This window comes from Pagrus pagrus (assembly GCF_965226575.1).
Source record: "Pagrus pagrus genome assembly, chromosome: 11".
Classification (NCBI taxonomy): Eukaryota; Metazoa; Chordata; class Actinopteri; order Spariformes; family Sparidae; genus Pagrus; species Pagrus pagrus.
Window position 1 is genome coordinate 2,476,970 of NC_140195.1, and position 25,106 is coordinate 2,502,075.

Here is a 25,106-nt window from a genome sequence, read left to right on the forward strand (position 1 = left end):
GTGAATGTGTGATGTGAATATTTTCTGGTTTCTTTCCTCCTCTGTGACAGTAAACTCAATATATTTGAGTTGTGGACATCTTCTTGGGCTTTGGGAGGAATTGATCGACATTTTTCACCATTTTCTGACATTTTATGGACCAAAGAAGTCCTCAACAGTCCAAAGTGCAATAAAAGTTAGTTTCAGCCTGATTTCTTTCTCACATGATGAGATCAACTTCAAGATTTAAAGTGTAGATGTGACGAGTGAAGCTGTTTCTGCTGAAATTGATCATAAATCATAAAATAGTCATGAAAGATTAAGACAACACGTCAGGGCAGGTGAAGCGTTTTCATGACGTCACACAGAAACATGATAGAGGTGACTATCAGAAGTGTTTAGTCAACACACGCTCGTTTACTCAACCAAAATGACCTTAAGGGAAATTTGGCTTGAGAGAGGAAACACACACACACGCTCATTATTATTCAAACAACTCTCTCTCTCTCTCTCTCTCTCTCTCTCTCTCTCTCTCTCTCTCTCTCACTCACTCACTCACTCACACACACACACACACACACACACACTCACACAGAGCCACTCTCTCCTCCCCTCAGTGCGCAGGTGTGTGAGCAGCAGGAGGTGTGCGGAGCGCCAAACCCAAACTTTTTACGCACCGCGCCGCCGCCGCCGCTTCACCTTCACCCTCCTCTTCCTCTCCGTGGATCAACACCTGAGCACCAGCCCGCTGCAGACACCCTCCCCGTCCGCTCCAGATGACGATGGATTAACATTTTTCTGGGGGAGCCATGCTCACATTCCCGGTTCATCTTGGGTCGCAGCGCCGAGTCCTCGCAGGGAGCCGATCCGACTTGGATGCCCTCCATTCCCGTTTCCGCATTCCCGCAGCCGCCGTGCGCACTGCAGGCGTGGAGCTCAGATCCATGATCTCGACAGAAAAAACCGGTTCCTCCGGCTAATCTACCCAACTATTGCTGGCGGTGCATTATGTTTGCAGCCAGAGGACGAGAGGGGAAGCGAGGGACTGAACGGCTGGTGACACAGGCTGTGAGAGGCCGTTTTCAGAGAGCCTGAAGCGCGTCGTATCGATCGCTGTTCGGATCAATCCTGGAATAACCGCCGCCGCGCTCCTTCATGTCCCGGGATGGAGAGTTGCTGCCGCTCCTGTATGCCGTGTTTAAGCCGGCTCTGGAACTACATTTGGCCCGACTTCCGCTACCCCAACGTCCCCAACAACAACCATGTCATCGCCAACCCGGCCGCGCACACGTCGGAGATCCGCACCGTCTCCGGAGACATCCGCGTCCCGTCGCCCAAGAAGCGGCCGGTGCAGCTTTACGCGGCGCTCTTCGACTTCGAGGCCCGCAGCGACGACGAGCTGACGGTGAGGGAGGGCGACAAGCTGTCGGTGATCGAGAAGCGGGGCGAGTACGTGCTGGCCAAGAAGCTCACCGGGTCTCTGGAGTCCGGACTGATCCCGGCCAACTACGTGGCTCTGCTGCAGGACGAGTTCGCCAAACACAAGTGAGTGTTTAACATCCTGATCCAGAGTCACCTGATCCACAGCGCTGCTGCTGCTGCTGCTGCTGGGGGTCTCTAATCTGCTGCTTCACCGGCTGTAAACCCCCAATATGTTGTCTAAATAGACACGTAGAAGGGCAGAAGGTCACATTATTTACAGTCCTGATCCTTTGTTGGATTCTGAGGAGAGAAAAAATAATTTTAAGACAATTCTGACAGAAACAGAAGCTGACAGCTGACCGAGCTTTGACCTCCCTGCTGTTATCAACTGGTTCAGTCACTGAAAACCACCAGAACATCTAAATGTTCTCTGATGTGAGCAGAAATCTTCCAGCAGAAATGATGAAGTCTGACCTGATGTGACTCATGTTTCATTTAAAGTTGAAGTCTAAATGTCTCATCATCATATTCAGAGCTGAAACATTCAGTTGATTAATTTTACAAAGATGGAAAAAAACTCATTGGTGCCAGCTCTCTCTTACTGTTCTCAAATATAATCTTGAAGTTTGGACCAAAGTCAACATGATGAGTCAGTTAAATGACTGATAGAAAATTAATCTGCAACAATTTTGATATTGGATTGAAAACTTGAGTCATTTTTTAAGGAAAATTGTAAATTAACTGGTTCTATCCTCTCAAATGTGAGTATATTTAGGTTTTCTTAGACTTTTATGATCTGAAATAAAGCTGTCACGATATCAGATTGTCACAACACGATTATCGCGGCCAATCACGGTATGTCTCGCTCTCCTCCGTCATGATCTTGTGCAGCGGTAGTAGCTCGCTAACAGTTGCAGCGTCTTCTTCTTCTTTTTCCTGATTTTATGGCCGTCGGTGACCAACGTTAAGATGCATTATATCCACCTACTATGACAATGCAAGAGGAAAGAGAAATATTTCATCATTAATATCATCGTTATCGTCGATATCTGTACATCATGACACCCCTAATATGAAACTACATATTGGAGTCCAACCGATACTCAATTTTGGACTTTTTTTAACAATGATCCCTAAAATGTAGTTATCCGACACACAAAGATAAGAACCAGAGGCAGGAAACAGTTTTATAATAAACTTTATTATTATCACCTAAAATGACAGCAGAGCACTGAAATTGTAAACATACATATCTCCACTAATCAATTAATCGTTTTAGGTCCAATTATAATCATATGAATACAAAACTGAACTCTGAGCCTGCTGACATTCTCCCAGCATTAAAAACAAAGTTGAACACGTGTCTTTGGCGGTAAAAGCGTTGACCTGCTGCTGTCGAAGCTGACTGGAGCTAAATGTGGCCGAGAGGCTGCACGTGTCCTCCGGCCTGCAGCTGCAGATCCTCCATTATTCATCCAGCCTGCTGGGAGTCGTCATGTTTCAGCTGAGCTCGCTCTCCAAGGTTGACTTCACTGTCTGAGTTCAAGTTGCTGAGCCAACAACTGACTCCATATGTCCCACTGTCCTTAAACACACCACTGAAACTGAAGATAAGGACATCAGAACAAAAACAACAATGATCCCTTATAATGCTGCTGAAGATGAATACTTAAAATGAAGACAGATTAATGTCAGTTTTCATAGAAACCAAAAAGATTAAATCACCAGTGTTCTAAAAATAATCTTATTGTCTCAGTTCTCACTGCTTCCTGCTGTTTATTATCTCCTGTAGCGTCTCTATAAAATTCCTGTAAGGAGATACGCCCAGTCGCCAAGTCAATGAAAGGAACCGTTCACTCAAATATTAAGAGTCAGTCATTATCTCCTCGCCGCCATGCTGATGGGAAGTCAGGTGAAGTTTCGTAGTCCACAAAACATTTCTAGAGCGTCACAGCAAAACAGCGTTGCAGCGTTCTGCTAAACAACTGCAGTAGCTGGGGACTCGTTTTACAACATCAGAAACAACCAAAATATATATATATATAAAATGGCTCCATACAGCTCATCTGGTCAAATCCAAGTTAGATTTTTTTTTAAATATCTAATTTACACCACTTTTTATCCTAGTTATCCTTTAATATACTGACTCATTATTCTGATAGTCAGTGTTTATCAATAAGGGAAGACAGCGCCCATAGGTGGAAATCACGGGGAGGAGACAAGGGGTCCGGACCCCCCTCTTCCTAGGAAAAAACAGAGATGGAAGATCTCAGTAACCTATATCAGTGAAAACATATAATTCAAATATCATAATAATATGCACTGAAAATACACGTGCTAATAAAAGACGCAAAACAATGCGTTTTTCAGTTTTTAAAGATTGGTCCCTCCCTCCATGTGCCTCAAAGTGGTTCGGTCCACTTCCAACCAACCTGCAGCGCCACACGTTGCCGCTCAGTACCCGTATGTGGAGCGTGTCTGCGGGTGTCTGTCCGGCCAGCTGACTGCAGTAAGTAGCTGCCTTATGAAAGTTAACTTAAATGAAAGGTGCTATTTATCTCCTGTCACAAAGGTTTAGTTTTAAGCACAAAAGCCACTTGGTGTTTTTTAGTAAAACAGTGTTTTGGCTCAAAATGGCTGCCTGTTTTGGTCGACACAAACACCGCTGTAGATGTCCCGACTTCCCGCCAAAATTATCCGTGTTTTGTTGTCATAAACACGGCTAGAAAGTGTCCCGAGCTCTGCTTAAATACACCCTGTGGTTTCACGTTAACATATGTTGAAGTGCCTCGTCAAATATATCCACCTTCCCTCCACCTCCACACCTGAAAATCAGCTAATCGCGGTAACGTGAACGCCTAGCTGGCTAACCCGGAAGTTAGCATCGCCCTGGTTCCCTCCAATTAAAAGTCTATGGGATTTTTGGATAGGATTTTGGATTATTGCCGAAAACAACCTATGTGACAAACACACGTTTATAATACTTACTCTTATGGTTCAGCAAGATAATCTTCACTCCACTTTTGTGATTTTCAAGGTGTAGATTAAATCGCTATAAGTAAAAAGCTAATGTTAGGCTATAAACTATCTTTTGGTGTGGGTCCAGTAATTGTTTCTCACTTTTGTTAACATGGTGTGATGGGGTCAGGGTTCCCACATGTCCTGGAAAATCTGGAAAACAGTTGACCAGTTTTCCAGTCCTGAAAAACACTTGGGAAATGAGAGAAAAAAGCAGAATGTCTGGAAAACCTTGTGTTGTCTTAGATCATTAAACCACACAATACAGTATGGTATTAGTACTATAGTACTATAAAAATCTAGATTTTTCTTAAAAGTGAGTTGTTAGTTTTAAATGACTTATTTTTTCTTTTGTATATTTACTGATGCTCCTGATGAAAGCAAAACTTCATGCTATTCAGTTAGTGACGGATTATACACTGTAATTCACAAGAGAAAAAGGCATTGGGGTTATCAGTTGATTAATTAAGGAACATATTAGTGTACGGGCGCGCTCCCTGTCTGTCGTACCAGCTAGATCGTCACTGAAAATGTCATGGAAAATGGTGTATTTACATGGTTTATTTGATCCAAATAAAAATCAAGATCTAGCAGATTTTAATGTTTTATTTGATATTTAATTGGGCTTGAGTGTGTTGAAGGGAAGGCATCCGCTCTACTAAGCGTTCTAGTTAATGAAGTATTCCTTTAATATTCCCATAGAAACTTCTAGCGCAGATACTTGTTCAGATTATAGAGACATTATCTTCACAGTATTAATAGACTTTGATCTGTAATCCATCACTATATGTTTGACTCTGTTATAATATCATAAAGCTGCTGCTCTGCTGCTTCTTGTTGTTACTGTGAGTGAAACCTGAGCCGCCCACCTGATACTGTAAAGTAAATACAGGTCAGTTTCTGATCTCTGAGCAAACAGGCAGGACTCAACAACACTTAAAGACTTCTTCTTCTCATGACTCCAACTTCTGAATACATGTCTTTTATTTATTTATAACTTTCATATATAAATATTAGAATTATTCACATGTATTCTGGCTTGGGAGATGGCTCCTGTCATGTTCACAGAGCTGCTGCTGATATTTAAAGAACTGACTGGACCAGTTTGTTAAGTTGTGTTACTGTTACTGTAATGTTAACCTTCTTTACTCTGACTGTGTCAGCTGCAATGTGAAAAATGTGATCTGTGCAGTGATGGAATGTAACTAACTACATTACTAGAATACTTTACTTATGTACAAATTTGAGGCACTTTACCTATCATACCACTTGATACTTCAACTCCAATATATGTCACTTGGATTAACAGATGCAATTGTCGACTATTTTCCCTTTTATCATATTAATAATTTTGATTGATTTATGTTTATGTCGACGCTTGGACTGCTGGCTGGACAAAACAAGCACTGTGAAGGTGTCACTTCAGGCCGTGATTAACTGTGATGACATTTCTCACTATTTTCAGAATTTCTGCAAACAAAGTTCAGGTTTTTTATTGTCATATGCAACAGTTACAGTTTAACAGCAATGAAATTCATAGATATCAGGCTCCTCTAACCGTGTTCTCGCAGATATAAAAATATGTACAAAGACAAATCACATAAGTAAAACAGAACGTAATAAAATCCTGCTTTTACATTGATAGGTGAATCAAAATCATCTAAAGTGTTCAGCTTCTTCCAAAACAAACTCCTTCCTGTCTTTTCTTTGTTCATTCATTTACTGCCGTATCATTGTTTTTATTCATCATGGTGGTGTATTTCCCGTCTGATCATCCCTCTATCTGTTGTCCATCTTGTTTTCTCTCTGTGCAGGTGGTATTACGGGAACATAAACCGGGTGAAAGCTGAGAAGCTCCTGCTCGCTTCCCAAAACAAAGATGGCTCCTTCCTGGTTCGCATCAGTGAGAGTCACAGTGACGAGTACACAATCTCCGGTAAGTGTCAACACCGCCACCGGTTCCTCTTATATTCCTGTCATTTGCACTTTCTTCTTCAAACCAGGATCCACACTCTGACTTATTTAATTCAGTTCTTTGTGTTTTTGTCTATTTTTGTATGTTTTATTAAGTCGCAGATTGTTGAGCTCTTGGCCATGGCACATTGTCAGTGAGAGTCCTGTTGCACTCTACATTTCTTCTTCACCTCCTCCCTCCGCTCAGTCTCTCTATTCATCCACCCCGTCCTCCATCCATCACCCCCTCCTGCCTCCGTTGCCCTTCAAGGTCTCCAGCCACTGTCACCCTCGATCTCCCTGCCTTCAATTTCTCTCTCCTCCCGTCCTCTCGGCTCCTGCTGCAGGGGGCGTGAACTGACTCCATCTGCCTCAGGCGTCGATTGGTACTTTGAAAACCATTTAAACGACTCGTCCCTGGCTTGCAGAAATGTACAATGACGACATTTGTTCTGAAATAGAAGAACTCATTTCACCCAATCAAACTGTTAGCTAGCGAGTGTTTCGCAGTCGCGTCTCCAGTCGTAGTGACCTACATTTGTAAGCCCGTTGTTGTCATCAGATTACACTTTTATGAATGAGCCCACAGCCAATTCTCTAATGGACCTCGTGAGATTTGTGACTTCAAAGCTTGTTGTTACTCCGTCAGCCCTGAATCACCTCCAGCTCAGTCCTCTCTCTGCTCCTCTCTTCTTTTCTTTTCGTCCTCTGGCTTCTCCATCGTCTGCATTGGCATCTTTTCCTCTCAATCCCTCTGTCCTCTCTCTCTCTCCTCTCTATCGTCCCTGCCCCCCTTCTTCAAGGTCCTTCAGCTCCCGAGGGGAAAATGCTGCAGTTACACGTTCAATTTTCACTGTGCTGGTATTCCTGAAATATGCATCATCAGTACTCTATGTGCATATGAGCCGGAGATTGAGGGTAGAACTCCCCAAGCCCTCAGTATCTCCGTTTTATGGCACGATTACACACATTTCTGTCTGATTTACTGTCCCTCAATCATCAAGACGTGACCGTCTTCATGTTCTTGGTGTGTATCTCTGTATCTAGTGTTATAGATCTTAGTGTATGTAGATGCAGCAGTCAGTGTGTGATTGTCACTTGCATTAAGCCTAAGTTCTCTGGCTGAAGAAGAAAGTCTGGTAAAGAGTCTTAAAGGCACCATGTGTAGGATTTCAATGCATTACAGCATTTGTCAGTTTGTTTGGTGGCTTTGGTTTGAGGAAAAATATTGTAGACTAGGGGTGGCTTTCCCTCGGGGAGCCAAAACCGAAACTTGGAGGACCATGGCCAAAAAAAGAATAATAATTAGGGATACTACAAATTTAAATTACATTTAACATCGCAGTACCTTTAGCAGCAAAGTAGGATTTGTGTTTAGTGAGGTAACTCCAGGGTTCACCCTGCGTTTTCAGGGATCGTTCACTACTTACCACAGTAACCTGCCCTTTTGTTCCAGATAACAGATCAACGCATATAAAAGCACCAACCAGTCAGTTCTCTGGAAAACTGAATGATCATTCCTCGAAGATCACGTTGTGCTTGGCCTCCTCCTATCTTCTTCATTACACTTTTTTCCCTGTTGGCTGCAGGCGATGTCAAAGCAATTTCATTTTGCTTTTTTATGCCAATATCCTCTTTCAACAGAGACAGATTAAAGAACCAAAGCCTTGTACTTAATAATAATGATAAGATATGACATTACCACTTTGAATATTTATTTTTTTTAACAGCTCACAGGTCTGTTTAACACTGCACGGGGTCGCAGCTGACAGAATAAGACTGTAACACAAACTACAAGAATATCTAAGCAACATATTTATTTAATGGAATACACAAGTGTAACTACAGTCAGCTCGACTGGTGACGTATTGATATAACTGTTTTTTTTTCCTGGATTATGTGTTCAACTTCTTTTTCTGTTCGTCTAATAGTTTGCTCTGCTGCCAGTAGAGGTTGAGATTGGTCGGGTGCTGCGAACATCTGTCCTTTTATGTGAACACGCTCATGGCTAGATGTGGAAAACCTGGGTTGACTTATCGAGTTGGTGGTTATCAACCCTGTTTTGTGTGACCGCTGAACAAGATTGCAATTGTTAGTGTTAGTAAGGTCAGATAGCTAAATATATCCTGGGTACGCTGAACTCTCTTCGTAGAGCAGTATCTGTTTGTTGATCCCAGTAATCCAAGCAGAAGTTAGAAATGTTCTACTTCTACACTCGGTGGCAAATTCATTGCAGAAGGTAAACGTTGGAAACATTACTGCTTCCTGTCGAAGAGTGAATTTGAATTAGGTTTAAAATCCCTGAAGAGTAAATTTTAAAGAAACTGCATCAGACAACCTCACGAGGGGCCATGAAAAAACTTTCCCATCACATTATTTTATCTCATCTTTGTCTTTTTATTCAGCACTTTGAGCTGAAGATGCTGTATGAATAATGTATCCTGTCTTCTCCCTCGATGCTCCATGTTGTTCTCTTTCTTTATGGAGATCTAGACTGCGTATACAGAGAGTGGCTGGTGTTTATGATGAACATGTTTCTGTATTAGTATGCTGCTGCATTGTAGTAGTTATTTTTATTTGACTTTTCTGTTTTATTCGAGAGAGAAGAGAGAACATTTCAGGAGTTTACATCTTGGTCTTTCTGTACCTTTTTCCTTTTTATAGTAAACACACAAAAACAGCAAGAAACACAAGTATAACGACTGATGAGGATAAGTATTGTTTATCAATGAAACAATGACAGTTGTTTTGAATTTAGATGCACTAATTTGGGGATTTTGCAGATCAAGTCATCCTGGTTTAAATTGTAGGTATCAAGCTAAACTTGTACCACAATGACTCCAAAAAACAATAAGGTGCTGCACGCACAACACTATTATTATCCAAGCTGTTGTCTCAAAGACCTTTTTCAGAGCTAGTTTAGATAATAAACTGTGTGTCTGCTGTGGAGACAAGCGTGCTGATATGATTGATCTTTTTCTTGGTTGTCTAAAAGTCTGAAGTACACAGATATCATCACTGAAACGATCTTAAAACAAGGATTATATTTAGATTTCTAAAAGATTTGTCCTCTGTCATTCAGCATGTTTGATGTTTCTCTTCTACTTAAAAAATGAGATGACTAATTTTCCCAGCTGTCCTTTTCAACACAAAAGCACCCTCTTCCAACACATCTTTTTATTTTCCAAGCAAACATGAGACAAATATTCAGTTTGTGACAGAGTGAAATGATACATTCTGAGTTTGACAATGAAATTATTACATCTGAACAAACAATAACTTGATCTGTTTATTTAGTGTCAGTATCTGAACGTACACTATGTGACCACACTGACGCTCCTTCTCCTGTCTCAGCCCGCAGTGAGGGGAAGGTGTATCACTTCAGGATCCAGCGCTCGTCCATCGGTGCGTACTTCGTGTCGGATAAGATCTCCTTCGCGACGCTGGGGGAGCTGGTCTCGTACTACCAGAAGAACCCGCGGAGCCTCGGGGTGGTACTGGAGGAGCCCTGCGCCCAGCAGGTAGGATACAAGCATATACAAAAACACAAATGGTTTTTACTCCTATTGTTGTGAGGACATAATGCATTCATTCATCCCAAAAATGAAAGCTGCACATATCAATGATTTAAAACAACACTGGAACAAATGACACAGTTCCCCTCAGACCTGAGGAGTGTTTCAGCTGTTTTATGGCCACAACTTCCACTGTTTTGGTTCAATCGCTCATTAACGTTGTTTCCAGCAGCATGTTTATAAACTGACTGTACATTACCTGCCAAAAACCAAACAGACTCTCAGAAGTTTGTGACTGTCAGGTGAAGATAGTGAAGGATTTTGCATAACATTTCCCTGAGGAGGTAATAAAGTTGAAAAACCAGATATTTCTGTCAGGTGTTGGCTGAGTTACAAACGGAGCTAAAAGGAGTGAATAGTGGATTAATATTTGTCAAATGGTCAGAGACACAAGTCCAAAGAAATGGCAATGTCGACATGATCATTTATTTGGACTCGTGTTTGTGTCACCTAAGTTCAATATTCACACTCTTTCAGCTCAGTTTTTGGTCTCCACCTGGTTCTTTAGCTGCTAAATACTCCACTATGTTCACCAGCTGATTTCTAACTGTGTCTGTCTGCTGTTTTCTGCTGAGGAGGTAGTGTACAGTGGCTTTTAAAGCATTTTCCTCTAAAAAATGAAATAGGACGATGCTATTAGACTGCTGAGAGTGAAGCAAAGCACTAAAATCTAAAAGCTCACTGTCCAAAAATGTCTAAAGGTCTAAACTTGGTCCTCACAAAGATAGAAGTACACGAGCACACATGAGAAACTGTTGGTATGTTTATGTTTGTAAAGATATAGTTATGATGTACGTAGTTATCATGTACATGTGTGTTTTTAATTATTTTTTCCATCTTTGTTTTAATCCACACCTAGACATCTGAACATACTAATAACATTTGCAGAACTGCCATTTGCAACATAATAAACAGATATTACAACAATATTTTATTGATTCTGAGGTGAGAAATTAAATGTTACAGCTGCACAAAAAAAGTCCAAACACCTTTTAATGAAAATGTTACACAACGGGTCAAAATTTTGGCATGTAGAGTATTTTTGTGATACTCCTAAGCAACATAATGAAAATACAGTATATTTAATATTAAGGTATGGTATGATGTCAATATAAATGGTATACAGAATTACAATAAAATATAATGTAATATAGTTTCACTAAATAGTTCTGTGTGCACAGTAACAAAGATCACAGAAGCTAAAATGATCATTTAGTGAGAATACAGTTATTACAGATACAGATATTAATTTCATCAGGACACTTAAGAGTGTATAGTTTAAAAAATAAAGGCTGTGGCTCTGTGTTTAATTTGTCGTGTGTTTTGGTAAACTGTTGTCAGCTTAACGATTTCAGTACTGTTGCTACGGTAACATGCAGTTTAATATAACTGGAGCAGTGATTTAATAATTGACTGGGACTGTGTTTGAGGTTTCTCACTGTTTTTGATTTTAAAATTTTGAATCAGTCAGTATCTCCTCTCCCCATGCTGATGGAAAGTCAGGTGAGGTTTCGTAGTCCACAAAACATTTGTGGAGCTTCACAGCAAAACAGCTGTTGCGGCATTTTGCTAAACAACTAAAGTAGCTGGAGACTTGTTTTAAAATGTACAAAAACAATAACAAGAACATTAAGTGGCTCCATACAGCTCACCTGGTACATTATGTACACCCATTTTAAGACGAAATCTTATAGGTAGCTGCTAAGCTAAAAGTGTTAGCAGGAGCTCGATCATGTGTCGAAGGTTTGATGAATGTTTTTCAGATTAATCTGGGATCTCTGAGTGTCAGGAGACTTGGATTAGGAAATTATCACATTCTGTTTTATTTATGTTTTACAGTGTCCCAAAATTTTGGAATCGTGGTTGCTTTCTCTGCTTTGCATGTTACCAGTAGGTGAATTTGTGCCAAGAATTCAACCCGACTTTGGCAAAATGGTGCTGTACTAAACAGCATCCGCCCTCCAGCTAACAAAAATTTGTTTTTTGAATAGAAAACCAGCAGCTAACAACAACAGTTCCCCCTGATGATTAAAGTCAAATTTCAGGCAGAAAAGGCTCCTGTTTTTAATCTAGATTGCTCCAGTATCTTTTTTAATTTGCACAGCTTTTGTCTTTGCAGTAAGAATCTGAGACAAAGTGTCACAAAGATCCTGAATTAATCTCTATTGTTGCACTGCAGCAGGAGTCTAATGAGAGCGGTCTTATTCTTTATGTGCATAAATTATTAATACCGAGAGGCAAATATATTTGGAGTGTAATTAACCAGTGTAAAATATTTGGAACAGTTTGAGAATAATATCACGTGGCAGTGCTGTAATTACACGCGCTATCTCTGCAGTGCAGCTTACATTAAACCCCCAGCGCGCTGTATTCTTTATTCACGGCTCATCAGTTCGAGCCCAGCGGGAGACGAGGAGAGCGGCTCACTGTGGGTTCTCAGTATCTGGAGACTTTCACTGCAAGATGAGGAGCCACTCATTTAAACAGCAACACGCCCACTTGTCAGTTTGGAGAGAATCACATTAAACATACTTAGTTGATGTTTTAGGATAAAGGAATATTACCTATTATTCATAGATATTAAAGACGAGTAGACGAGTGTTGGGATCTTAAAATCAGGACTTCTTCTCGATCAGAGGACGCTCAGTGATTCCTCCCCTCTTCTCTCTTCCCTTCCAGAGGAAGCTGTGAGTCTGAGGCCACGGACACACTGAGGCAGAAACACACACACACAAACTCCCACACAAGTACAAAACACAGATTCAGCATGTAACTCTACGCTTTCATGTTTAAAATGCAAACAGAGGACAAACACAGCAAAACTTCATTAAGCATTACTGTGTGTTGGTATCTTCTCATAAATGCACACACAGAAGAAGAGAAAGCTAACAGGTAGTGATGAGACGACACTTTTTCATTTCAAATCATTTTTACCATTTCATTTTTATTTTATAAGCTTTTATAGACTTTGATTCTGTTGTTAACAATGTTATTAATCTTTTATCAGAACAGTTAAGTGAAGTGAAGGAAAATTCAGTCATCATCTCCTCCCCCACATGTTGATATAAAGTCAGGTGAAGTCTCGTAGTCCACAAAACATTTCTGGAGCTTCACAGCAAAACAGAGTTGCTGCATTCTCCTAAACAACTGAAGGAGCTGGTCACTCGTTTTAAAACGTAAGAAAAACCCATAAAAATGTCACCATACAGCTCGTCTGGCATTTCTAGAAGACCTGAGACTCCAAATTGATTTGAAAGGACGTTATTTACAACCTCGGTGTGTGGTAGAGCTCATGCACCCACTTCAGAAAGATCCATGCCAAGCCCCCGGGGAGAGCGCCGGGCTTTGAAGCCAACTTTGGTAATGGCCAAACCGTGTAATTACAATAAAACGGTGGATACATTTTGAGCGCCACAACCCCCGGCGATGTGACTCGTTTGACTGTCATATTTTTACACATATGGTGCAATAAGATTTGGAAAGTCTACAAGAGCCAAAAGATTAAATCGTTTTATCTCCGTTCAAGTTAGCCGGGCGCTCAACTGGAAGTCTCTAATCCGCACACTCAATGGGCCGCACAACACGGAAGATCCAGGTGTTGTTATAGGCGGGAAGTCAAGGTTTTTTGGCTTCATCACTGAGCAGCTTTCATAGGAATTAACAGGACTCTGCCTCAAACGCATCCATGGTGCATGCTAACACTTTTAGCTTAGCGAGACAGTGAAGATTTCAGTTTAAAAAAAGTCCCCAGCTGCTTCAGTTGCTTAGGAGAATGCTAAACGCTGTTTTGCTGTGAAGCTCCAGAAATGTTTTGTGGACTACGACAACATTTCTGGATGAACTGTTCCTTTAACTGTATGTTTGTATTGATTTTGCACATGTGCCTTTTTTATATTTCATGACTCTGCTGCAGCTTAATGAGCTGATGTTATTGAAGAAAAATGTTTTAACGATTGAAACGTCCACTCGGTGACTTTTTTGTAACCCTGAAATCCTCAAACATCATCTCATCTCACTGTTGGTGTTATCAACACAACAACTTCTCATGATTTAACACGTGAAGATACAATATGCTGAATATTATATTCATGATTTCATAGCTCTAAAATATGGAGGCCATTAAAAAAAATAGGCCAATGTTTTTCTCATCATTTATAAACCGCTCAGTGTCACCAACAGCCGTTCCCTCTACAGCTTCAGTGGCTTTAAACAGTCTGATGGTTCATCATTCAGGCTTCAAACTCAAGGATAAATCTGCTTCCAGAAAATGACACTCACATTTTGATTGTACCGAAACACTCAGTTCAATTTTCTTCGCAGTAAAAGAGTCACTAATGCTGCTTTCAATCACTTTTTATTGACCTGGCACAAGATTTAGCTCTCAGTAATTACTTAGCCAAGAGACATAGTCAATATAAACGGATGAAGCGCAGGGACAGATGAGTCTGATTCTTCTACTAGCTTTTACTTTCTTAAAGCAGATCTGTCCTGCTGTTTAAATGCTCAATAAACTGCCCAATTAGCTGAGTAAAAAACCCAAGTGGGTGGATTTGTCCAATTTACAGCCATTAGTGAGATTATGTCTTGCGTCATTATAAATGAGGAGAGGAAACATTTTAATTAAGTGGAATTAACCAAAAATCTGCCTCTTTATAACGCGCCATAACTTGTTATGATGATGGAAAAAGTGCTAAAATGCTTCATGCTGTTCTGTCGGAAGCATAAGACGGAGCAACTGACTGAAACCAAATGTTGTTTATTTCAGTTTTTATGTCCTTTTTAATTTCAGTTTGTTTTGGATGAGCTTTTGTTGGTAACACTTTATAACAGGGTACATATATTCACCATTCACTAGACGCTTATTAGTAGTGTGTTGGCTTTTCATTGCATCACACACCATCTTACATACAATTTAACTGTTTGTTTGTTTTTCATGATATTTCAGTGTATTCATCTAATTCATCTAAAATACATGTTTGATGCGGTCGTATCTCAATAACAGGACTTTCACTAACGTATGTTGGAGACCTAATTTACCTGTTGGGTCACAGGTAGAGAAACATTACAGCTTAAATGACTCCAGTGTCACTGTTGGGTAGACTTGGTTAATCAAAGATGCTAGCAAAGTAGCACAGGACATAAATGACACACAGTAGAAACACGAGATAGGTTGGACCATCGTGTTTTTACTATTTAAACTCTGAAGTTACGGCTGAGAACGACAACAGCAATAAACAAGTTCGCCAATTTCTTGTGTCTCAACAATGCAAAAAAAAATTTGCAGTTTTCTACCCAGAAGTGTTTTTGTTGTTGTTAGAGCAACGTCACAATGATTCAGTCCATTAGCGTCAGTCCATTTTAAGTGAGGTGTTGCTCATGACTAATTCACTAGAAGTTTGACACTAATTAACCCACAAATGTTTTACTAGTGAATTAGTTATGAGCAAGACTCAGAATATGGAACAACAACAACTTCTTCACTCACTCAAAAAGCAGTAATTAAGATGTTATTGAAGGAAAACTCAAGTTAATGTTCTAGTAGTTGTAGAATATGATCGTGCAGAATGAGGCATCAATAAGTGCTTTATAATGTTTAATAAATACCTAATGTGCTTCTTGTATGCATGCTAATTAGCAACTAGTTCAATGTTAATATGTCTACTTAAATATTAAGTGTTGCCAAAGCTTCAATAGCAAAGAAAAACTAAATCTGAAGTCAGTTATTTATTTGAATGTGTCGACGACCAACAAGTTGTTTTGTGTATCATCTCATCAACACTTGAATTTATTTTGCAATCAAGTTGATTTGTGGTGTTTTATTTGTATGTGCAGGATGGATAATTATTACATTTATTAATCATGTTGTTTGTTTTTTTTTACCAATCATTTCATTGATCTGTTCATTTCATTTTACATTTATTGAAGCACTTGATTATTAGAACAAAATGTTTTCTAGCACCTGATTTTTATTTTTTTTTACTGGCAATAAATTTGTCATAAAACTTTAAAATTCATGTGTCATTTATTAAGTCTGACCTTCATTCTTTCATTCATTCATACATCATTCACTTAGCTCAGACAGCGCTGCTGATCGGTGAGTGTTTGATGATGTATCTGCCCGATACATCATCAAAAGTGAAATCTGTCCTCTGTGCATCAAACCTGAAGAGGGACAAGAATCAGAATCTTGAGAGAGTAAAACATGATTTTAATTTGACGAGGTGAAGATAAAATATAACCAAATATTTCAGGATTGTGTCGTCGTGGTCCGGGTTTTTTGTCCATTGTCAAATTAGAAAAGAGTTACCAGACTTGGACTTGATTGTTTTTGCTTCAGGAGGGGGTTTAATCGCAGGCTGTTGTAATTTTATTTTCAAGTGGTCGTGTCTTCTATCATGTTGTCTCCTCGTGGAGATTAAGACAAACAGCACAGCAGAAAAATACTAAGAAAAAAAACAAAACAACAGTCAGTGTTGAGGGAAAGTATCCAGAATATTTAATTAACTGTAATGAGTCCAAATCAAAGATGTTCTTTGTTGTATACAAAAGCATATTTTCAGGAATATTTCTGCTTCAACTCCTCCTTTAGTCTGTTACAACATCTCAGCCAACACTGGTTTCCTGTTCTGCCCAACAGGAAGAACAACTTGTAGGGGGGTTATTTGGACCGGTGAATCAGAATATTGCCCGTTTGGTTTGCGTTTGTTTGTATCTCTGCAGCACCGCCTGCCTTCTTGTTTTAAACCGTTGTGATTTAAAGTTGCCTGGACTCACTCTGTCGTCTCTGTGCAGCGGGAGCTGTTCGACATGGAGCCGTGGGAAAGACCTCGAGAGGAGTTCAGACTCCACAAGAAACTGGGAGAGGGACACTTTGGAGAGGTGTGGGAGGCTCTGTGGACCACGGAGAACAGGAAGGTGGCCATAAAGACGCTGAAACAAGGTAAGGATGTAGATTTAAGATGGCGTTTGAGTTCATTTTTCTTCTATCAAAGAGTATTTCAATTTTCTTATACATCCACTCCCCTACATGTAGGATTCAAATGTTATATTTTTAGTCCACTACATTTATTTAATAACTTTAGGCACTCGTTACTTTTCAGATTACAGGCCGCTTTTTTAAATTAATTAATTTTATTGGCAACATGATTAAAAAACGAACACTGATAATCAGATACGATAATCAGAAAAAATCTGAATATCAGATCTGAGGCAGCTAATCAGTAAATAAATGCTTGTAAATGTGTGTGAAATTGACTTTTACTGTACTCTTTATACTTGAGTATCGAAAGTACTTTTCTGGCATAAATGTACTTGAGTACATTTAATATCAGATACTTAAATGCTCAAAAACTTCAGCGTACTTCTAACTGAAGCAGTGAAAACAGATAGTAGCCATTAAAGAGTAATTTACCACTTGAACATTTTATTTTTGCTGATCTATAGTTTAACCTCTCACCTTGCTGCAGTGATGTACAGGTGTGCTGTATGACATCACTGTTGGGCGTGGTTACAGGTGCAACAAAACACACTTCTGATCACACCCGACAGATGCTGTAGTGAAAAAATGGGTTGGGACGTTCAGCCAGAGAACAGATACTGAAACTGATGAATGGTTTCTGTTCAGTCTGTCATTCTTCACAACTCGTCCAGCTTCATTCCCTCTCTTGAACCAGAGAGTAGAGGAGAGAGAGAGAGCAGCTTTTCAGCCGGGTGTTGTGTTACTCTTTAATGTTGTGTGCAGCCAAAAGAAACAACACAAGGGATTGTATTTGTATTTGTTTTTTTCATTTTGCTACAAATGCTTGTGAGAAGATAAATCCACCACTTTAAGGTTCATCAAATGCAGAAGCACTTCTTGGTATTACTTTTAAAAATGGTGCAGGATTTTACAATTCAATGAAGTTGTCATGGCAGCAACATTTCCCATTTTTCTACCGGGACACGATAACAGAAGCGCCCAGTGCAACACAATACATGATACAAAATATCCTGGCTGGAATGTGTGCTGGCATGTTTCTCATTGGTCAATGGAGGCTATTCATTCAGGAGGACAAAAACTAAATGTGGACAGATGAACAAAAACATGACGTGCGATGGAGAGCAGGGACGACTCTCAAATATTTCAATATAGTTAGAAAATATAAGTTATCAGAAGGAAATCACAGGAGTTATTTCACACCAACTCACCCAGAATTCAGAGTTTTTTTCTCAGTTCTTGCCAATGATTTACTTCAAGTCATGTGACCTCTCAAAATCCTTTAGCTGTAGATCTGTGGCACTCAAGTACTGGACAGATATAACTATATTAATACTGCACAGAATCAAAATTTGGTTGCAAGAAAGTGAAAACTAGTAAAGAGACTTTATACATTATAAATAATTAGATATTCTTCCTGTGGGTGCATGGTAACATGGATTTAAGTGAAGATGGAATACAATACAGAATCGCCTAAATGTGTGGAAAACAACTAGTTCAGAGATTCAGAGTACTTTTTGGGACTTTTACTGTCTTTCCCACTTTTCTAGGTCAGAGTCTGGGGGATCAAATGACAATCATGATACCAGAGTGAAACAAAGCAAGTGAACCAAAGGACGTTTTATCTGAGAGGAGGCTTTGAAAACTGCTAGATAGATTACATTACACATTAATGGACAAAGGCGGAGGTTGTTAAGAGTGACAGTTAAACTAATTTATGAAAATTTTGCTGGAATTAATGAAGGTTAGAGACAGAAAATGGTGGGTGAAAAATCCAAATATGGACGTGAGGGAGAAATGCTGCTTGAAGACAGACGGGGTCGTAAAAGATTATTGTATAAATTCACCAATAATTCTGTTCCTCCTCCTCCAGAGGACACGAAGCAGGACGAGTTTGTGAAGGAGGTGCAGGCGTTGAAGAGCCTCCATCACCCGAAGCTGATCCAGCTGTTAGCCATGTGCTCCAGAGGAGAGCCGGTCTACATCGTCACCGAGCTCATGAGCAAAGGAAGCCTGAAGTCCTACCTCGCCTGTGAGTGCTCAAACACACACACACAGCTCATGATTCATGGGCTGCACACACACACCTGAGCCAGGGTCATAAAAGTTTATCTCATGGCTGTAATATTTAAAGCACACGTCATCTCTCCCGCAGCAGAAATCTGATGGTAAATCAGTTCCTCGTCGACCACAACTGTTTGATTTCCTGTTTCTAAACTCCACCTGGCTGCTTTATCACAGAGGAGACTCCGCTGTTGCTTTAATATGCAAAGAGGTTTAGAGCAGGAAGTTAATTTAGCTTTTCTTGGGTTTGAGAGTTTCAGCCCTTACCTCAGATGTCTTTTTTTTTTTTTTTGGAAAGCCCTTTGAATCAGTATTTAGGCCAAGTGACGTTAAATCTGTCCCCCGTAAATCCAAAGCAAATGGAATTATAATCTGTGTTCTGGCAGCTCGGCTCGGCAGAGAAATATTGTTCTGACGTTTTACAAAAGGCTTTAATCACAGGGAGTCTTAGTGAGCAAAGTGTGAAGGCTCTGACTCATATTTCTGATTCTTCATGCTGTGTGTGTGACTGCATGTCATTACTGTACTTATCTGCCTCCTGCATATATTTAGCTTCATGGATGCAGCTCTCTGCTTCACTGAAACACCTCGAACAATGAAGGGAGAAGAATGATTTCCTTCAGAGTGTGGTTAGGAAATTGAAACGGTAAACTACATGCAGGTTGAAATCATGATCCCCTATAAAAATGGATCTGCTATCATGTAAACAACGATGAACCGAGCAGAACGGTTTATTTTATTGTCTCATTGTTTCACTTGCAAATCACACAAACAGTTTAGTGCTGCAGGCGATCTGTTTGCTTATCTGCACCGCAGTAAACATTCAGCTTTATGAGTCATTCAGTCTTGAAACATGACTGCTCTGTTTGTGGGAATGACGGGTTATAAATCAGAAAGAGCGAAACGCTTGTATTGTAGCACCGGACACGCCTTTAGTTGTTTGTTTAAGAGGGATGTGCTCCTAAAATCTGATGGCATCTAACTCTTAAAGGCACTTCCACAGTAAGTGGCTTTAAAAGGGTGTCCTCCAATTTAATGTAATGTTACAAAACAAAATGAGAGAAGGGAAAGAGAAAGAAGCACTTAAACTCAGGGTTGGAAAATTATTCTAAAAGCATATGTTGTTTTATTTGTAGAAAATAGCTTAACATCCCGACAGCAATCAATACATCAAATGCTCTGACAAATAAAGAAAAAAACCCAGTGTCTGGAGGATGTATTTCTAAAGCCGTCGGCGAGCTGGTGGCACCAGAATGGCAGAGAAACTGCAGCCAAAATGTGTACTGTAGACAGAATTAACTTAATTTGAAAGGTGGTTTTAGTCTGATGTTTGACTTATTTTGTAGAAGAACGCATCAAAACTCATTGTAGGTTCAGTTATGAGACACGACCTGCCTGGAAGAGAAATCCATCTTGTTCACCTGTTTAGCTGACTGTGTGTGTGTGTCTCTGTGTGTAGCTGCTGAGGGCCAGGTGCTGACATCAGCTCATCTGATCTACATGGGCAGTCAGATCGCAGAGGGCATGGCCTACCTGGAGGACAGAAACATCGTCCACAGAGACCTGGCTGCCAGGAACGTCCTGGTGGGAGACGATCTGGTCTGCAAGGTGGCCGACTTCGGACTGGCTCGGATCATTAAGGTAGGCAGCGTGTGTGCGTGCGTGCGTGAGGAAGAGAGACGGTGTGTAAACATTATGTCGTCTCATCTGTCGGGAAACATTTCTTCATTTCAGAGTGATGCTAATTGTTTATCCGTGCTCATTTTAAAATATGTATACTCTGCGTTGTTGTTCCTTTCTAAACTCATGTATTCTTAATGCGACTCCGTCCTCCTTCCATCTGTCTGCTGTAAAAGGAGCAGCGCTCTAAACAGAATATTTTATTCACCCAGAGCTTCTGAGACATCAGAAGACCTGATATCAGCTCAGAGTGAGACGGCTTAAAGGCCCTGTGTGTGATACTTAAAACATTACCACATCACTTAAGAGACAATAGTATTTACTGTCAATAAATCAGATTCTCCATGAAGACGGGCTCGTCTGGTCTCTGTGTTGCATTTTACCTTGTAAAGAAACGTAGTTAAAAGCAGAAACAGGTTTTAGAAGAAAATCTTAAACATTATGTCACCAGGTCTGAATGTAAACTGACTGTTGTCAAGACTGTTTTCCTCCATTTTGTGCCTGTTTTGAGCTAAAATTTCTAATTTATTATTTGTTTAAAAAAAATATGAATATTATATCATCCGTACAGTGAAGTGTAATAATCTATACATACGACTTTAAAGCAACATTATGTAGAATTTGACATTTGTGCAACACCACTGTCGTAAATACAAACGTAATGTAGGTGCCAACTACACACAAAACTCATCGCGTCATAACAATGTTATGTGATTAAAACTTGTGTGTTGAAGTTAACATGTATGTAAACGCTGTGATCCTCTCACTGACGTTACATAGTGCAGAGACACCATTCACCCTGTTACAAGACACAGTAGCATCACAATGACTTTAAAACTGTTATTTTAAGGTGAAAAAAGTTACATAATGTTGCTTTAAAGCAGTTGAAGTAAATATAAGTATATAACTCAAACGGCTACACAGTGGGTGAATATTTTCCGTTAACACTTCGTCTCTCTCTCTCTCTCTCTCTCTCTCTGCAGGACAGTGTGTACACAGCCAGTCGAAGCACAAAGATCCCGGTGCGGTGGACGGCTCCTGAAGCAGCGATTTACCAGCGTTTCTCCGTAAAATCAGACGTGTGGTCCTTCGGGGTGCTGCTGTATGAGATGATGTCACGCGGCAAGATGCCTTATGAAGGTACAGTGTTCACTGCTACAGTGTTCTACTTTTTATAATGGAAAATTACGTTTTAGCAGATTGTTTCCTTTGTTAAACTGTTTATTAATCAGTGGAAAGTATTGGAGACTTAGTTGTATAATAACAGCAGATGTACTGTTACAGCCCTCTTAGTTAATGGAGTATGAGAAGTGTGAATTAATTAACATTTTAGTCAACTATCTGCTGTCTTTTCCACGTTCACGTCAGCCAAACATAATGCTGGAAATAATCTCTGTTTTTTAATCTCCGTGAAATATATTAAAATAAAACTTGTTTTATTTTAAAAACGTATGTTTGTATTAGAGACCAATGAGCTTGTGGCTGAGCCCCAAAGTTTGAGGAGTGAAGTACTGAGACACCAACACATTTATGGTTTTGGTCTTTTCATGAGATTTGTGAGAAAAATAAAAAATAACCGATGATTAATCTGCACCTGCAAAAGAACAAAGTTTATAAAATCACTAAACTCTCGTGCTTTTACATCCCTCTTCAGGAAAAAGCAACAAGGAAGTATTGGATCTGCTGTCATCTGGGTTTCGACTGCCCTGTCCGACCCGCTGTCCTCAGAATATTTACCGCATCATGATGGACTGCTGGGCCGCTGAGCCCTCCAAGCGACCCTCCTTTCACGCCCTGCACAGCCAGCTGGATACGATATATGCCAGGATATATTTCAAGACTATAGAGGTTTAGAAAGCGGGACACGAGGAGGAAGAAGAGGATGACGAGAGGGCTTTGAACAATGCGGGAGAAGATCGTCTGGTCAAAGGAAAAAAAGGCGAATGAGAAATAATGAGGAATTTTCTCATCGCCCTTTCAATCCACTTCCACAACAGGGTATATGTACTTTAAAAACAACGAGGTGTGAAAGGACAGAGGGAGCATCAGAAACAGGAGTGACGTGTTCAGATGATGCTCGTCAAATCGAAGACAAACGAGGAATCCTTCGTTTCTTAGGCTTGAAGGCAGCAGACAAACTGACTGAAAACAGCCTGAGGAAGGTGTGTAAATACACTCCACCTTAAAAAACTTGACACTTAAACCCTCAGCACATTCACAGAACCAACTGTTTTTAATTTTATACCCTTTTGTGTTTTATAAATAATATTTTATAACTTCTGTATGTGCCATGTCTGTGTATGCACACTTTGAAATATTATGAAATCACAGGTCAGGACTTTAAATTAATCACCTGTCTTTTGACTGCGAAGCCAGTGCTAAAATGTTATTGAGGTAATGTGCAATAATGAAGTGCTTGTTGGGGTTTGAGCCACGCTAGCATCCTGGTGCCAGTGATACTCGGCAGTATAACTGCTTTTGATTGGCAAATATGTGCAAATATGTTAATATATACCAGCCAAATAACCACCTTTTATAAACCCTAATCAATCAGCCTGCCCTGGATTCAAACCACCATGACCACCACCACCCAACTGTCAATCATCCAAAACATCAAAGTTTAACCAAGTCAAGCTGAGCCTCATAATCTGAATCTGAGACGTCCTGAAATGGTCACTGTTCAGAGGATTGCCCACTCATGTGACGGAAGGATTTTACCTCCAGTGACACTCTCACCCTATTAGATGTGAGGATCTGAACTGGTACCATCCGTCCTGATTGATCCGATCACAAATGGACAGCTTGAAGTCCGTCAGTTTAGTCCTGGCATACGAAATGAACATATACATCACTAGGACAAACGGACATGATGTTGTTTTGTTTTTGTATTTTTTTGGGGGGGGGAGTTTCCCCTAACTCAACAACTCACAAAATTGCACGATTTTTAAAGGGAGTCTGGGGACTTTCTCCACGGGCGACAAAAAAGTAGCCTATACTGGCTACTGTTCACTGTTTTTATAAAAATTGACGTTTACCATCAATAAAATGTCCTCTTTAATATATGTAGGGTAAATCTCCTCCTCACTCAACAACTCTCAAAATCACGTGATTTGTTAAGGGAGTCTGGTGATACTGCGGTTACAAGATCAGTGTGTTCACAAACATCTGACCAATAGGATCTCAGTTGCGTCCTCACACCTGTACTTGAGCTGTCCACTTGTGATTGGATCACTCACGACGGTTCCCACATGTCAACACGACCAAAGTCAAAGTATCTCTCCATTTTTCATCCATCCACAAGTTTCCGTTTTCTATCTCGGCCTCTAGCGTGGCTTTAAACTGTTGGTCTTGTTATAAACCACAAGCATAAAGTATTTTATCGAGCCCTTCTTCTGTGACTGGAACTTGAGAAGGTTTTGGCGAGATGATGCACATCTAAGATGCCTGGATACAAGTGTCTCCAGAAGAGTGCGGGAACTGTTTTTACCCTCGCGTGATGCATTTTTGGGGGCTGACTCTGTGCAGTGGGGCCTTAAATTATTAAACCTCACATTAATGGCCAGTTCCAACTAGAGTGCCTATGTTTACACTACAGACTCAGTCCACTCACTACACTAACATGGACTGTGAAGACCTGCACACTGACTCAGCCATATCCAGAACCAGAAGACTCTTTTGAGGGGTGATGAGTAGGATTTCTGCACCACAAAATTGTACAACCATGTTGCAATGCAATGCAATTTGAGAACAATGCAACTTTTGTCTTTTTATGCATGACATTTACAGCAGAGAAAGCCAAGTTCAGGAAACGTTAGCCATAGTCACCAATCACAAGATGGGAGTTTTTAATGTTGTAGGCTGTGTGCCATCAGGTACCAAACACCAGTAGTGCAAAGAATAAAGTATTTTAAGTATTCGTTTGTAACGTGTCTGTGCTTTTTATCATATCTGTTGTTTTCACGTCCATAAAAATCAGTCAACTTATTTCCTTTAGTAGAAAAGGAACGAATGTAGAATGAAATCTGAACTCGATGTAGAGAAATGAGAAATTATATTTTTCGAGTGCACCTCTGAGAAATTAGCCCTCATTTGAAATAAGCTGCTTGCACAGTTGACCTATATATGGTCATTTTGCTGATAGCACAGGCTGCTACTTCATGTAAACCATATTTACGTTTCTGGTTAGATGGCGCCCTCTAATTTGACCGTAGCAATTCTGACAGCAGCAAAGGAGGAAGTCAGGTGAGGTAGTGTAAAGAGCGCCAAGTCCTCAAAGTGAGGAGGTCGAGGTGCCTGGACGGGCACAACACAAACCGGACTTTCAGCCAGCAGATGGCTCCTCGTGTGAAAGTAAAAAGTCAAAGGTGAGTTATTTTAACTTACTAACACAGTTAAGTTACATCACGTACATTACGTAACATAAATAACATACTAATTAA

The 25,106-nt window shown here is 40.2% G+C and overlaps 1 protein-coding gene across 1 annotated transcript; it reads left to right on the forward strand.

Moving 5' to 3' along the window:
• Positions 1-475: 475 nt before the first annotated feature.
• Positions 476-24,581, forward strand: srms (src-related kinase lacking C-terminal regulatory tyrosine and N-terminal myristylation sites). Its single transcript, XM_084366082.1, has 8 exons — positions 476-1,524; positions 6,234-6,355; positions 9,727-9,893; positions 16,740-16,887; positions 18,797-18,955; positions 20,447-20,628; positions 21,651-21,807; positions 22,322-24,581. The coding sequence occupies exons 1-8, from the start codon at positions 1,145-1,147 to the stop codon at positions 22,519-22,521; spliced, it is 1,515 nt and encodes a 504-aa protein (XP_084222208.1). The 5' UTR covers positions 476-1,144; the 3' UTR covers positions 22,522-24,581.
• Positions 24,582-25,106: the final 525 nt, after the last annotated feature.